Source organism: Fomitiporia mediterranea (assembly GCF_000271605.1).
Source record: "Fomitiporia mediterranea MF3/22 unplaced genomic scaffold FOMMEscaffold_5, whole genome shotgun sequence".
Lineage (NCBI taxonomy): Eukaryota > Fungi > Basidiomycota > Agaricomycetes > Hymenochaetales > Hymenochaetaceae > Fomitiporia > Fomitiporia mediterranea.
In genome coordinates, this window is record NW_006760390.1 from 4,178,072 (window position 1) to 4,193,953 (window position 15,882).

Below are 15,882 nucleotides of genomic sequence, written 5' to 3' on the forward strand. Positions count from 1 at the left end.
GGGTCCCCTTGCTGAGCCTTCAGGTCCCCTCTACACTGTTGCTGACAATCTTTGCATTACTAGCCACAGCCCTGATATGAAATAGATATGCTTTTGATCTGTGTTCTGGCCTTCTACCAGCAAAGTAGGTCCTGCTTTATCCCATACATAGCTTGCTGACCATTAATGACTATTTCACAACATAGATCGGATATTAGCAATCTTTTTAAAGTTGTTTTTATTCGTGAAGGCTGCATCGAACTTGCAATTACTATTTATGCCACCATTCTACAAGATAGTGAGATTCGACATAATATTCCTTATTTGATTTGACTAATGTTTTATTAGTTACTGTTGTTCCTCTATCAAGGAGCACAACTCTATGCAGCATTAATAAGGTTCCTCCTATTGCATGGGGAGTTTCTGATTGGTACGTGTCTACGCTTTATTCACCGTCAAGTAATTGTGTTCACTGAAGCAATGTTAAGCTGTCACAGTACTGTATTTTGCTACATTTGTAACATTGTGGAGTTCAAAGCTGAGACAGACAATTCAACTGTACCACTCGTTTTGCAATTCCTGGGAAGTCTGTCATTTTTTGGGAAGTCGGATATTGTTTCATTTGAAGAAGGCTGGCGAACGTGGCACGAACGAAGGTACTAGTTACAGGTTGAAAACAATTACTGACATAGCCTTCAATTAGGCTTCCGAGTATATTTGCATTACCTTGCACTTCTTATATTCTACCATACTGAGCGATCAAGGAGGCCCAGAGGAGTATGTTAGTTATTGTGAATATTATTCTCCCTTTCGAGATGTGGAAGGACACCTTCAGTGATTCTCTCAATAGTAACATGATGTGTGAGAGTAGAAGATTAGATCGGCATTATGCACAAGTACTACATTTACAAATGGATACTTTACCGGTACAGTGTTGGGTTGGACAGGAGGAGTAGATTGGATTTATTTACATGGTGGCAATTTCAAAAGAGATCAAGAGAAACATTATAAGATGAGGTTGATGATATCAGTATAACGAGTACACTCTCTTGGATGTTGGCTAAAACTAGTTCTGTAACATGCGTATACGATCAGGATTGCTAGATCAAGGAATCGAGCGGAGCACTGTTCTGTTCGAAAAACGGATATAGTATTCAATGTTAGTTGAAGCGTATAGTAATTGTGGATCGAAGACATGCCGGACTTTGAAAGGAGTATAGAAATGGCGTTATTACTTTGTTATTTGGGACCAATAGAAATCCGAGCACGTGAAATACTTCGATTTCGACCTACTTTCCTTGTATTGAACTCTTGTTCTTCAAGTCTACTTATGTGATGCCAGTGACGTGGATGGACACATTGTCGGGCCCGCATCTCCACATAGTCGCCGAACTAATGGCCCCACATCAACAGAAGCCCAGTCCACAATGCAGAAGAACCTGGTGAAGAAGAGTGCCAGAGGTGCGATTTTCCAGGCCGCACTGACCCTGGGCTGATAGAGACCTAAATGGGAAGCTGCTATCTCCGGCCTTCAGCCTACTTGCGCACTTTTCTCGGGGTCAACGTAACAGCGATGGCGAGCTTGTGATATTGGTGATATTGGCTTGCCATCAAGATCGCAGAGTTGAATAATGGCGCTTGCACAGCAGGAATCAGACATGTGGCGTAGATTTATAGGAGAAAAGAATTACTTTGGACGCGCATGGTACTGAGACCGAATAAAGGGCGGATGGCACTAGGATGAAGATGCTGATTCATGTCGCGACGACGTCGCAGCTGAAGATTTGACGCAGGAAAAAACGAGTAAGCCGATGTGATAAATAGGTAGTTTCGCCTATAGTATCTCTGTCAAGTCAAGAGATGCCACGCATGTGAGATGTAGACGGTAGATTTGCGCATTGTCGTCGTACTACTCGTAGCGGAGAAAGTACGGTACCTGTCAAACACTACAACAGGATTCAAAAGCCGCGAAGACGCTGACTAAGTTCGATACCGTCTCCTAGACCAAGCCGAGATTAAGGACGGCGGTTGCACGTATATTTGATTACAGAAGTTCCAGGTCGTTGATTCATTCTGAGCCAAAAGGTTCACGTGGCCAGATGTGACTGCGACTAGCGCAAACTTTGCTGGGAGGTCCTGTGCCAATCATTTGAGCATCGCGTATACAAACGACAGTGATGGGAGACGTCAGAGAGAGATGAAGCTGTTGAGAATTTGGTGTAGTCCATGCGGTCCCTGTTGAGTGTGAGAAGGGGATATGCACACATGAGGCCAAAGAAGATGGGAGCGACGAGTCCACGAGAACAGAGTTTTCCCGTGTGGGCAGCCGAAGGAAGCCAAGTTAAGTGTGTTTGAGAGGCTCGAGGATACTACTACTAGTAAGCGGAAATTCTGTTTTAAATGCGAAGAACGATCCTCCCTAGCAAACGAGGTGATTACGTAATATATTCTGTCGTTTCAGCAGTTGATGGATCTCTATCTGAGTCTCTCCCCCTCTCCCTTTGTTTCTTCCTCTTCCCCCCACCTCCATCGCGTCCAAAAAATGGGCCGTTCGCTCGACATCGACGACCCCCTCACCGCAGCTATCGCGCCTCCACCAAATGAATCCCCCGAAGAACGTGAAACGCGATTGCATCACGAGCGAGAGGCGAAGAGGGTAAGCGATGAGATCGACGAAGCTTTGCACAAAGAACGCGCAGCAATGCGCAGAAAGAAGAAGCCGGTCAAGGTTCTACTACTTGGCCAGTGAGTGGTGTGCTGTCGTTGTCTGCTGTTGCTAACCTCCCATGTCCAGATCGGAGAGTGGCAAGTCCACAACTCTAAAGAGTGAGTTGTCTCCAGTGCCTTACGTGTGTGTATATATGCTCATAACGAATAACGGAGGACAGACTTCCAACTCACGTACGCGCGCAATGCCTGGCAAGAGGAGCGGGATGGCTGGCGCTCAGTCATCCAACTCAATTTGCTGCGATCCGTCAATACGATCCTTGACCTCCTTCAACGAGACATGAGCTCGTCTGGCTATCTCGCTTCCCCTGTCTCTTCAGATTCCGAAGAGGAAGACGAGTCGCGTGATGCAACTCGGTTGCAGTTCACAGAGACGCACAAGCTGCTCAAACTTCGCCTCGCCCCACTCCGACGAGTCCAAAAAGACCTCGAGCGACGAATCGGGTATGATCGCTCATTTTGTGGTTTTGCAAGCACTACTAGATTATTGACATTTCACTGTGTCATTGAAGTGCAGGATCGCAAGAACCCACTGACACGGGCGCATCAACTGTTGCAGCACCTCAAGAGTTCTATGTAAGGTCTACAACTGGGTGGAAGACTGCACTAGACAAACTCCGTCCTCGAAACTCGACTGGAAGTCGCGAAGAGGCACATGGCCGCGAACTCCGCGAGCGGGAGTCGGAAGAGACTACGGCCATTATCGCTGGTTGTCGTGACGAGTACGTAAAATGTTCCTCGTTTTAACTGTAAAATGTGTCAGTCGGGAAAGAAAAATTAACGGCCGCCTTCGGTAGTATGGCTGCACTCTGGCAAGACCCGACCATTCGGCAGATGCTAACGCGACGGAAGCTGCGGCTTGAAGATTCCGCCGGATTTTTCCTCGACGATGTAGAACGTGTTGCGTCTCTCGACTATTCCCCGTCAGACGATGACATTGTCCGCGCTCGTCTACGTACTATGGGTGTGCAAGAGTATCGATTTTTCTTCGAAAAGGGTAGCGAAGCAGGTCAAGAGTGGTGGATGTACGATGTTGGCGGGACCAGATCACTCCGACCAGTGCGTGTTACCTCCGCTTTAACTGCCCTTTTGTCCTGGTCTAATTTGTAGCATTCAAGGCTTGGGCTAGCTACTTCGACGACGTTAACGCGATCATCTTTCTTGCGCCCATCAACTGCTTCGACGAGAAGCTTGCAGAAGACAAGCGTGTCAACCGTCTCGAAGACAGCTTCCTCCTCTGGAAAGCAGTCTGCTCGAGCAAGCTGCTTTCGAAGACACAACTCGTCTTGTTCCTGAACAAATGTGACCTGCTCGATAAGAAGTTGCGCTCCGGTGTGATGGTCAAGGACTTTGTTCCGAGCTTCGGGGATAGGAGTAATACGCTCGGCACAGTTGCCAAGTGTTCGTCCTCTGCCTTCGTCACGAAAGAGTACTTTGCTGATGCCGTTGAATCCATACAGATATGCGTACCAAGTTCCGCGATATGTCAAAGCAGTATTCGCCAGAACCACGTCCTATCTACGCACATCTGACTTCTGTCGTTGTAAGTTCTGTCCATCCTTGTCAGCCGACACTCCCTGAATGTCGACGGTGCTTCTTCGCAGGACACGAAGGCAACTGCCTTGACACTCGGCGCTGGTACGTCTCTGTCTCATTTCTTCTTCCTCTCTTACCTTACAAAATGATTATGACAACACAGTTCGTGAGGGTATCCTAAGGAACCATTTACGAGGTGCCGACTTCCTCTAGATACTCAATAAGCTCGCTATTAACTGGAAACGTTCCGCTTTCGCTTGTTCCGCTCTAATGCTTCGCACCCTCCTTTCGACATATTTATTTGCATGGTGACGGTAATGAACGCATGTACATACGCCAAACACGTTTATACGGCTAGAAGGCACCCTACTTTAAGCACCGATAACGTTGCACGTGAACAACTCCCTTACATTACGAGAAGAGAAGTTCACAGTACCATCTTCCAATTTTTTCTGTAAAATATTCTTCTCTCTGACCAGTTTTCTTTGAATATTCGTCGCTTCTTGTTCTTCGTGGAGGCTAACACTTTTCACACGTTCATCTTTACTGATTTTCCCTTTTATTTGTGGTTTATTCCTGGATCTCTTATTTTTTGACTCCGATCATCAGATCTATGTTCACCTCAGTTGACCCTTTTTACCTTGCATATCATGCAGTGTAATTTTCTGTTTGATTGTAATGCTATGCAGATTTCCCGACTCTAACAGGACCTAGTGTATAGGTTACAAGCGCCTGTCCGGTCGACTCGGCCTTCGAATACTGTCTTGATAGGTTTGACCGGGAATCCTCGTTGTTTGCCTAAACACCTCAAGTTCTTCCCCCGACCTTAAGGCCCGCACTACCTAGTCGAAGTTCCCAGCTGCAATGATACAACCCGCAATTGTGAATCTTCGCGTGTCCCTCAATGACTGTCCTTTGAGAGCACGAAGGACATCGAATGGATGTCCGAATTGGTATTTTCGAACGTTGACGAGCAGCCTTTGAGACATGATGCTACCCATTACGACGGCGAAACCAACTGGTAGTTCCAAGAATAATGTCTACGCAAGAATAGTATGGGTCACTACGATAATGTAGGGTCACGATTTTACTTACACCTCCAAAGGTCCATGTGAGTAGGATGAATAGTAGGAATGGGAAAGTCCTAATCGATGAAGAATCAAATTAGATGTACGTAACTACGAATGAGAGACGAAAACTCACGCAAAGAAGTACAAGACAGAATCTTTCACCATGTCATTCATTGCAGAATCTTGCACGCCATGTACTTTGAGGTTCTGGAACCACTTTATCAAAGCCAGGGATACGAGCAGAGCTTCGTTCAATAGGAGTGGGACCCAGAAGACCTTGTATATGCTAGATGCTTCTGTCAAGATGCAAACGTTCAGATTTGATGCTGACGCGAAATGGACGATTTCGCCTGAAGAGAGAGTATAATTAATTTGAATGGTCTTATATAATAAGAAACCGGTTGTACTTACTCTGTTCGGAGTGCATGAGTTTTGCACTGATGCCGATTACGCTGATGGTTGTTGCAACGAGACATGATATTAGTAGAGTAAGTATTCGGCTGTCTTTGTTATACAGTGCGTATATGCGCAGTACCAGTGGAACTAACTCAAATAGCTCAGAAATGAAACGAGACAGAGAGATAGTGCTGTGCCCTTACCTTCGGTAAGAAGCGCAATTGCTACAGACGTGATGCAATGGATTCGCATCCAAGCCAAGCCTATAGGGAAAATATTGTTAAAGGAACAGAAAAATTGGATAGACCATTCACTTACATCTGGAATCAGAAAATTGAATAAATAAGTATATAAAAAAACTTTATTTCGCGTCAAAAGCAAGTACGAACGACTAGCACATTGTAAGCATCAAAGGAAACATGAAGTAGGTAATAACAACTCACTTCATCTGATGCATCAGGAAGAAACAGTGCTGCGGTTCTTTGGTATACTCATATTTGTTATTTGCTATAGGTAGTTACCAGTATTGGTGAGTCTAGCGAAAGACGTTTAATGTACAGTAAGTAATGGCAGTTTGTTGAATATAACATACACAATGACGAGCAGAGTCATGTAGCGGATCTGATAACATGATTAAAGCATTTGGCTAGCAGAAGACGTTCTGACAAACATACAACAAAGAAAACAGCTTTTCCCAGTCCAAACTCAGCTCTCTATAGTTCACGGACCAATCAGACAAAATACTTAGGCGTTTAATAAGATACTTACCCACATGTACTTGAGCTCATCGTTGTACGTAAGGACTATAATAAGGTGAAGCACACGAGTAGAGGCGATAAATAATTATAAACTAACAGAAATTATAAATATACAAGGCCATTGGGGAAACTATGTATATAAAATGATTAGAATCAGTTTATCATGTTCGACAGAGTAGCGTTCAATCTGACAACCTACCATTAATAAATTTAGTTACTTGTATGATAGAAGCATCGTGTGTAGACGATGAGATCACACCCCAAACCATGAATGATGACTGGTGACTGGGCGTCTTACAGTAAGCCCACTGGTAGAGAGAGTCTTGAGACTGGGGGGTCTCAGCAAAACCGAAGAAGCTCTACACTGTTATATATACACACATACAGGAAATGCTGTGTGATAACATGATTGATATCCGGATTGAGATCATTTCTAGTCTGATATCTCTGTTATTATCGCACACCGAATAAACGGTCAGCGCTACTAGTCTCATTACTTGCTGTTATTGATGCAGCGTTCATCAAAGATGTTACTAAATTTACAGACAGTCCGCGGAAGTCGTTGCTAGAAAAGTACATCCACGTGTTGGAAGACCAAATTTGTCAGACGACAATGTACTTATTGGACAGGGTATTTAAAAATATGGTTGTTCGGAACAATCATAAATGTAGACTGCACACACTGGCCTACATCTGAAACACTGCCAAAAGTATTGTGATTATCATTAATCTCATTCTTTTATTAGCGTTAATGTGCTGCGTTTGTCTGGAATCCAGATCGTCGATGACCAAAGGAAAGAAGCCATTGTACTACCAGTGAACGTGTTGCACAATTTATTAAAATATGATTCAAGCATCAATATGTACAAGATTCACCCATTGCTCAACCTGAATCCCATCTCGCGCTTTCAGCTCCCGGGCCAGTGCTGCTTTGCAAGGATCCCTTGCCGCCCTCTTATACTTCGCCTCACGCTCTTTGCAGTTATTAATATACTCATAATGGGCTTTAGTTTCTAATACAGGCCCATCCTTGTCAAGTAGCTCCCACCTCGAACCAATTACACTTCGGAAATCAGAAAAATGCCTTGGCAGCTTCAAGATAAAGAGTATTGTCATATGCACTGTCGTGATGTTGCTCCACAGTGTACCAGAGTGTGGCAGGCAGAAAGAAAAGCAAAATCCGCATTCGGAAGTCTGCTTTGGACAATATCAATCATTGTAGTCCTGCAATCCAATAGTTTGAACGTGGTATTGAAAGGTGTTGAGCCAAGAAGTCCATGATAAGCAAAGTGGACCCATCACCCATGTTGCTTCCCGGATGACCTTGATCACTATCATGAGACGCTTACTTGTCGATAAGTAATTTGGTGCTCATCCCACAATTCCGGATATTGGAAATCTCCTGCTTAGTTGAAGGAAGTGAGGTATACAAATGTACTGCTCAAAGCCGTTGTGAAATCAGCATTCACAGCTACTATGCATGCTAGATCACATGTGTTGGCTTGAGCATGATTGTCAGATAGTGTACTTTGCATCTTGATGTCTAGGAATTACAACATCATATAAATCAGCAAAGGAGTCTAGTATATGAGCTACATCCTGTGACACTGTCATTGTAGGCCGAGTCAACCCCGGCGAAATCGTAAGTCACTATGAGTCAGAAACGATCTTCAAAACCAAACCGAGGCAGTAATCATAGTGAACGTACCGTCACGCCCGATTTCCAAGAGGAACTAGAAAGATATCAAGCATCCATCAAGGGACTTGAAGAAATACAAGGAAAGCTGGAACGCAGACTGGAAGCATTCAAAAAGCTGCTTGAGCAGTTTAATAAAGCAGAGGATTTCCAAAGACAGGTTTCTCAGAGTTTCTCGAAGTACATTGAAGAGGTTGAAGAGAGTAAGCTGGATCCATTTACACAGAATCTCGTCAAAAGTCGATTAGACGTAATCCATCACGATATAGTTCATTTGATTGCACGATTGAATCGTTGCATAAACGAACAAGCAAAGGAACCAATTCCTTGGTATGAAGAGGAGTATAAACGTTATAAAGATAAAATAGAGAATCACAAAGAACAGGCAAAAGGTTATATTGAGAACAAAAATGCAGCTGGCCTCAGAGACCTTACCAGGAATCAAGAGGAGTTTAGAAAATCGAAAGATCGCACTCATCCTAGTTATAAATATCTGTAAAGTGTAAACTGTATGGATTATAGGCTTTCCAGATATCCTTAGACTGAAAGGATAAGTCGATAGTCACAACTGTTTGTAGGGACAATGATGACACATATCCTGTTCTGTAAAATCAGTAACAATGAGATATTTTTGTTGAAGAACAAATATCATATGAGTTTTTTTATACTTCTGAACTCACACCAGAGAAATACTTTTTCTCTCGAATTTACAGCAAATTCTCAGTCATAAGCAACAATTGTGGATGGGATTCCAATCTATAAGCATTTTTGAGAGTAGTTGGATGAATTTGTAACAGCAACTTTTATGCACTGACTTACAAACTACATTCCTTACTCTAATCATCCACTGTAGCAACAGGATGTGTGAGACTTCTCCGGAGTTGTGGTTACAGAAATTAATGTTGATGTGAGGAACCCACGTCAAGATAGGTTATAGATATTGTAAAAATAAATCCAGTTAAACAAATTGTATAGAGTAATATAACATTATTCAAGCACCTATATGCACGAGATTAACCCAACGCTCGGCTTGAATCCCATCTCGTGCCTTCAACTCCAATGCTGCTTTGCGAAGGCCTCCAGCTGCCCTCTTATACTTTGCCTCATCCACTTCGCAGTCATTAATGTGCTCATAAACAGATTTAGTTAATCCAGGCCCATCCTTGTCAAGCAACTCCCACATTGAACCAATTACACTTCTGAAACCAGAAAATTGCATAGCTGCTGCGAGGTGAAGAGTTTCGTCATATGCACTGTCGTGATGTTGCTCTGCAGTGTGGCAGGCAGAAAGAAAAGCGAATTCTGCATTCGGAAGTCTGTTTTGGACGATATCGAGCATTGTCAGATGACGGTCTGATAGATTGAACGAAGAATTGAAAGGTGTCGAGCCTAGATGTCCATGGCAAGCGAAGTGGACCCAGGTTGCTTCCCGGAGGGCTTTAATCACTCTATCGTGAGACGCTTTCTTGTCGATGAGTAATTTGGTGCTCATCCCACAGTTGCGGATGTTGGAAATCTCCTGCTTAGTCGACCGAAGTGAGGTATCTCCGATGGCGAGCACCGTTGGATCGTCTTTGTAGCCACCTGAGCGAGCATTGACGAGGGCTCCGAGAGTCGGCGTATACGACGAGATATAATCATCCAATAAATATTTCATTGTGCCACTTGCATCCTCGAACGGCCCTGCTGCATGGAATGGAAGTGCGGACAACTCAGATGTAGGACACCACCAGATGCGAGAGCCTTTAGTGATTCCAACCTTTTCAAGTCCAACGACGACTTTCGAAACGACTCTATCCCATAACATCTTCATTGCTTTACGAAGTTTTTGATCATAATGGGACGAATCAGCGTTGAGCCATTCGCGCGTCACTACAAGTTCTTGCGACAGCCCAAGGCTGTCCAGGTGGAACTCATTATCCAACGGGACACATATAACCGATGGGTCATCACGAGAGAGAATGATGAGAGCATCGGAGCGAACTTTGCTGTGATTAACCATGATGACTGGACCCTCCACAGCTGCCTGCTGTAGTACCTTAAATGACGTAGCTTCAAGGAAGCTCTCGAACCCTGGAATTCGTCGAATCTCACTAATGACTTCCTCTTGCTCACTAGAAAGTTCTCTCTTTAACTTCAACAGCTCGTCAAACGATTCCCGGCCCTTTCTGACGCCGAACCCAAGCGAGCCGCCTCCGTACATGGTTGAAGCAGATGTCGGCGGTTCATGCGATGTTGCCAGTTTCTCCAGTCGATGAGTGACATTCTTGAATCTATCGGCGAGCTCATTGTTTGTTTTTGCGAGTTGATCCAGAGGAGACCTGAGACCGCGCAGCTGCGACCAAAGTAATCCTCTTCCCTGCTCTAGAATCTCTACGGCTTGTTCCAATTGATTCTTCTTTACTGCGTAGGAAGCAGCGTCCAAGGAGAGCGTCGTGTAATCACTATTCTTTAGAAGGAAGTCATGCTGTGCGTGGAGGGTTGGATTTATGGTGAGAGCGTTCTGAAGTATTGATATTACTGCCTTGTAAGCTGCAAAGACAGTGCTGTGGTCGTGCAATCGTGCAAGCTTCACCCATTGTCGCGCAGCAACAAGGCGTTCCGACAATCCTGAGAATTTATCTGTGGCGGCAAACTCTAGCGACCGCATACATTCTTCGAACTCTTTCGTATGCCAATGTTTCTCAACCCGAGCATGTAAGCTATCTGCAAGGCTCCTTAGTGAACGGGAACGATCCGGATGGCCTTCGGGTCGAAGCTTGAGAGCAGCTCGATGCACTTTGATAGCCCCCTCGATGTCCTCTATCCTTCCATGCTCCTTGTATCGAGCCGTCAGAGATACTGCAAGCCAATAGAGAGATAACGAATGACTCGGATGCCCTTTGGGGCAGAGTTCGAGGGCAGATCGATTAAGCGCAAGAGCCTCCTCAAGGTCCTCTGTCCTTCTATGTCGCTCGTACCGAGTCCACAGAGAACCCGCGAGGTTGTTGAGGGAGATATAACGAGACGTATGACCTTTGGGGCAAAGCTCGAGAGCTTCTCGATACAGCTCAATAGCTTCCTCAAGAAACTTCGTGACTCCATGCTGATGGTATCGATCCTGGAGAGAGCATGAAAGGTTCATGAGATACTTAGGACGATTCGGATGCCCTTTCCCGCAATGCTTAAGGGCAGCTCGATGTATCTCTACGGCCTCCTTAAGATCCTCCGCCCTTCCATGCTTCTGATATCGAGTGGTCAGAGAGTTTGCAAAATTAGTGAGAAAGGCAGAGCGATCTGGATGACCTTCGGGTTGAAGCGCAACGGCGGCTCGATGCATCTCGATGGCGTTCTCAAGGTCCTCTGTCCTTCCGTGTTGATAATATCGACTCGTCAGATTGCCCGCAAGGTTATTGAGAGATAAAGGACGATCCGGATGACCTAAGGGGGAGAGCTTGAGGGCCTCTCGATCTAGATTAATAGCTTCCTCAAGATCCTCTGTTCTTCCATGCTGTTCGTATCGAGTCCATAGAGACCTCGCAAGATTCAGAAGAGGGGCAGAACGATCCAGATAACCTTCGGAGCGAAGCAACAGGGCAGCTCGTCCCAATTCGATGGCTTCTTCAAGGTCCTCAGAACTTCCATGCTGCTCATATCGGGTCGTTAGAGACTTTGCAAGGTTATTGAGAGATATAGAACGATGCGGATAGCCCTCAGGTTGAAGGTTGAGGGCGGAACGGCACAGCTCGATGGCTTCCTCGAGATCCTCGGTCCTTCCATACTGGTCGTATCGAATTTGGAGATAGCATGCGAGGTTCGTGAGAGACGCAGAGCGATCCAGATGATCTTTGCGGCGGAGCTTGAGGGCAGCTCGAAGCAGCTCAATGGCTTCGTCAAGATCCTCTGTCCTTCCGTGCTGCTTAAATCGAGTCTCTAGAGAGGTTGAAAGGTTATAGAGATACTTAAGACGACTTTGGTGATCCCTGGGACGAAGCCCGAGGGCAGTTCGTCCCAATTCGATCGCCTTTTCTAGATCTTCCGATTGGCCCCATCGATTGTGTCGTTCCCACAGGCAAAGTGCAAGGTTTAACAACGATACTGAACGACCACGACCTTCCCTAGGACGAAAACTGAGAGCAGTGCGATTGTGCATAATCGATTTCTCGAGATCTTCCCGTTTCCCAGATTTTTTGAAGCGTTTCAAGTGTATGAAGGCAAGAACGTGATATATCCAAGCAACGAAATTCTTAAGAGGAGATAGAAGCGCAGTAATGATCGATTCCATCTTTTACGTGCTCTGTCTAAGTTTCATAGCAGTTGGAACATGCATCCTACAACAAGAGCGTATCACGCTAAAGAGAGATACATTACCTAGTAGGACCAGTATTGATCTGTTGTTGCACTTCTGCCACGTGAAGCGGTTGACTCCTGAAGTGAAGGACACTATAGATTGTGTGGATAAAACTTTTGTTAATTGGACCGCGAACTGTATCCAAGATGGGAGGATGCTTACGATGAGCATAAGAAGGGTGTGGTTTAAGCTAGGAGGTGGGCGCTTATTAGCGGCACTTGGCAACACTATATAGTACTCGCCATGCTGAAATCACGAAGGCAGTGTAATGGGGAGTTTGTGTAACGTAATGGGACATTTGTATAACGTCTTTGCTTTATTTTTGGCTCCAGCAATCTGTTTAAGAGCGGGATACTAGTTGAAGTTACTTGACGTGTGTCCTTGACAGAGAGCACGTATTCTACAAATGAGCTGTAGTTTAAGAAGGAGTGATTACAAGATTTATTATTTCTGTTGGATCATTATTACGACAACCTTTCCATATATGGACAGGACACTCGGTTGTGCATCTCTGCTGCTGCGTATCACTCACTGACACTCACTCACTCTCTCTCCCTTGTACAGTCACGACGAACGACCGTTAGTTAGTATACTCTCTTTCTAGGATGGGTACGTTTAAGTATTGCTTCATTCCTTTTTGCTCTTCAGTATGCTCAACAACTTGTATCCTAGGAATTCCAAAGGTATGGCTTGCAGTGTCATCCACAAGTACCGTTCATTGTCGTATTAACGAGCATCTCTCTGCGCAGTTCTTCCGTTATATTTCGTGAGTCCTAACCTGCCAAATTGAATGTACCCATATAACATAGCTTTCTCGTAGAGAGCGTTACCCGATGACGTCTCAGCTCATCGAGGAAAACAAGATTCCCGAGTTTGGTGTGCAATGTCTTCGCGGTTCCCGCAACTACGGCTTACTTATATTTCCACTAGATAACTTCTATGTCGATTTCAATGGAATAATCCACAATTGTAAGCCGAAGCTTGTTGTCGTCCAACGTGCCACTCTGACGTCGACCAGGTTCACATCCCAATGATGACGACGCGCATTTTCGGTTATCGGAGGAACAGATTTTCACGTCTATATTCTCGTACGTTGATATGCTGTTCGGAAAGGTGAAACCAAAGAAGCTCTTTTTCATGGCTGTCGATGGTGTGGCGCCACGCGCGAAGATGAACCAACAGCGCAGTCGTCGTTTCAGGACTGCGAAGGAGGCCAAGGAAGTGAGGGAAAAGGCAGAAAGGAAAGGAGAGAAGCTGCCGGATGAGAAGGCTTTTGACAGCAATTGTATCACCCCAGGTGCGTTGACAGGTTTTTGACTCCGGAATTGCAGCTTAGGCTTGCCCAGGCACTCGTTTCATGGCAAAGTTGTCCGAACAATTGCGTTATTTTGTAAATAAGAAAATAACCGAGGATGCGAATTGGCGCGACGTCCGGGTCGTGTTATCTGGACACGATGTCCCGGGAGAGGGTGAACATAAGATTATGGAATATATTCGTTTGGCCAAGGCACAGCCCGACTATGATCCCAACGTGCGACACTGTCTTTACGGCTTAGACGCAGACCTCATCATGCTAGGTTTGCTGAGTCATGACCCACACTTCTGCTTGCTCCGAGAGGAGGTTAAATTCGGTCCAGCATCGAGACGCAAGAAGGATACGAAGTGGGTGGATTTCTCCCACCAACGATGATGTAACTGACCGACTTCTTTCAGCCTGGAATCAATCAACTTTTATCTTCTACATCTTTTACTCATGCGCGAATATCTCAACCTAGAGTTCCACGACATCGAAGCGTCCCTCGAGTTTTCTTATAGCCTCGAACATGTCATCGATGATTTTATCCTGCTGGCAGTTTTCGTCGGCAACGATTTCTTACCAAATCTTCCTGATTTGCATATCCACGAAAATGGTTTGGAGCGATTGTTTGAAGTCTACAAGAGGGTATTACCGTCGATGGGTGGATACATTAACGAGGGCGGAGTAATCAACACGAGACGCTTGCAGCTGGTACTCGACGAGATGAACATTTGGGAGCAGGAGGTATTCGAGAGGGAGTACGCGGATCTCAACTGGTTTAAAGGGAAACAAGCAAAACACGTCAAAGAGATGGAAGGAGCGCGACGTCGTAATAAATTAGGTGCGTATCTGATTTATGTTAGTCATAGCCTTCGTAGACGATGGCTTATTCGCTTGATAGTGCTTACCCCGCCTCAACGGATTATCTTCGACGAGGTTAAAGAATTCGTTCTGTCCCAACGGAAGACGCATGCCGCGTCGTCTATGAAGGCGCCACCCGACACCCTCAGAATGCCGAATACATTCCCTGCGCGGGAACGTGTATTTATCGCAGACCTCGCCGCGGAGTTACATTTGGAAGTGACCTGGGACGAGTATGACGACGAAGACGAAAACCTCGTTGTGTTCCGTTTGCCGGGGGCAGCGAGAGCCGCAGAGATTGGGAAAGGAAACGGGACAGCGGCTGAAGAGGATATTGAGGACGAGGGCGAGGGCGAGGACGAGGACGGCAACGAGGATGATTGGGTGGATGAATCGGAAGAATCAGATGACCCCGAAGCGATTGAGGCGGTCGATCGTGTCCTTAGGAAATATGAACGTGCAAAGGTGGTTGAAGAAGAAGACGAAGACTTCGATACGCGACACGATCGCACTGTTAAAGAGCGTATGGATGAGTGGAAACGTTCATATTATCGAGTATGTTACCTGGCCATTCTCAGGTTAAGGCTTTACTGACAATCGGCCTACCGCTGCAGGAAAAACTAGATATTTCATATGACGATCCGGAACAAATGGGCAAATTGGTATTCCGTTATGTAGAGGGCCTCCAATGGGTGATGCATTATTACTATAGCGGAGTGGCGTCATGGAGCTGGTTCTACAATTACCATTATGCACCTCGTATATCTGGTGAATTTTGTTTTTACCTTGCCTTGAACTTCTCAAATTCATGTTCTTTTCAGACCTGAAGGGCGTTGACAAAATGCAGTTCAACTTCGAACTTGGGCATCCTTTCCGCCCTTTCGAGCAGCTTATGGGCGTGTTACCTTCAGCTAGCATGGAACTTATTCCCTCTGCATTCAGGGTACGCGCGATTAGACTTGACTCTTTCTCTGCGAGACCATGCTTACAGCGATTCATAGAGTCTTATGGTGGATCCTAATTCTTCTATTCTTAATTTTTATCCTACGGAATTTGAGCAAGATCTGAACGGCAAGAAGCAGGAATGGGAAGCTATTGTGAAAATTCCCTTTATTGACGAAAACCTATTGTTAAGGGCTATGGCCTGTGAGTATTCCCTCGCTTTATGCAGAGGATTTGTTAATCATTTCCATCTTAGCCAAAGAACATATGCTAACAGAGGAGGAGCGACA

General features: G+C 45.4%; 4 protein-coding genes across 4 annotated transcripts; 2 read left to right on the forward strand and 2 right to left on the reverse strand.

Moving 5' to 3' along the window:
- Window positions 1-2,521: 2,521 nt before the first annotated feature.
- Window positions 2,522-4,938, forward strand: FOMMEDRAFT_107454 (G-alpha-domain-containing protein; the record flags this gene model as incomplete). The annotated part of the gene is made up of 9 exons (XM_007266193.1): window positions 2,522-2,724; window positions 2,774-2,805; window positions 2,868-3,150; window positions 3,219-3,428; window positions 3,504-3,765; window positions 3,825-4,107; window positions 4,167-4,249; window positions 4,311-4,344; window positions 4,406-4,938. 9 exons carry the CDS (start codon window positions 2,522-2,524, stop codon window positions 4,453-4,455), a joined length of 1,440 nt encoding a protein of 479 aa, XP_007266255.1. The 3' UTR covers window positions 4,456-4,938.
- Window positions 4,939-5,084: 146 nt separating this feature from the next.
- FOMMEDRAFT_155824 (uncharacterized protein) lies at window positions 5,085-5,960 on the reverse strand (the record flags this gene model as incomplete). Its single annotated transcript, XM_007266194.1, has 5 exons — window positions 5,085-5,282; window positions 5,338-5,386; window positions 5,446-5,662; window positions 5,724-5,855; window positions 5,912-5,960. The coding sequence occupies 5 exons, from the start codon at window positions 5,958-5,960 to the stop codon at window positions 5,085-5,087; spliced, it is 645 nt and encodes a 214-aa protein (XP_007266256.1).
- Window positions 5,961-8,118: 2,158 nt separating this feature from the next.
- Window positions 8,119-8,661, forward strand: FOMMEDRAFT_28297 (uncharacterized protein; the record flags this gene model as incomplete). The annotated part of the gene is made up of 1 exon (XM_007266195.1): window positions 8,119-8,661. The coding sequence occupies one exon, from the start codon at window positions 8,119-8,121 to the stop codon at window positions 8,659-8,661; it is 543 nt and encodes a 180-aa protein (XP_007266257.1).
- Window positions 8,662-9,153: 492 nt separating this feature from the next.
- On the reverse strand, window positions 9,154-12,426 carry FOMMEDRAFT_82442 (uncharacterized protein; the record flags this gene model as incomplete). The annotated part of the gene is made up of 2 exons (XM_007266196.1): window positions 9,154-10,288; window positions 10,364-12,426. 2 exons carry the CDS (start codon window positions 12,424-12,426, stop codon window positions 9,154-9,156), a joined length of 3,198 nt encoding a protein of 1,065 aa, XP_007266258.1.
- Window positions 12,427-15,882: the final 3,456 nt, after the last annotated feature.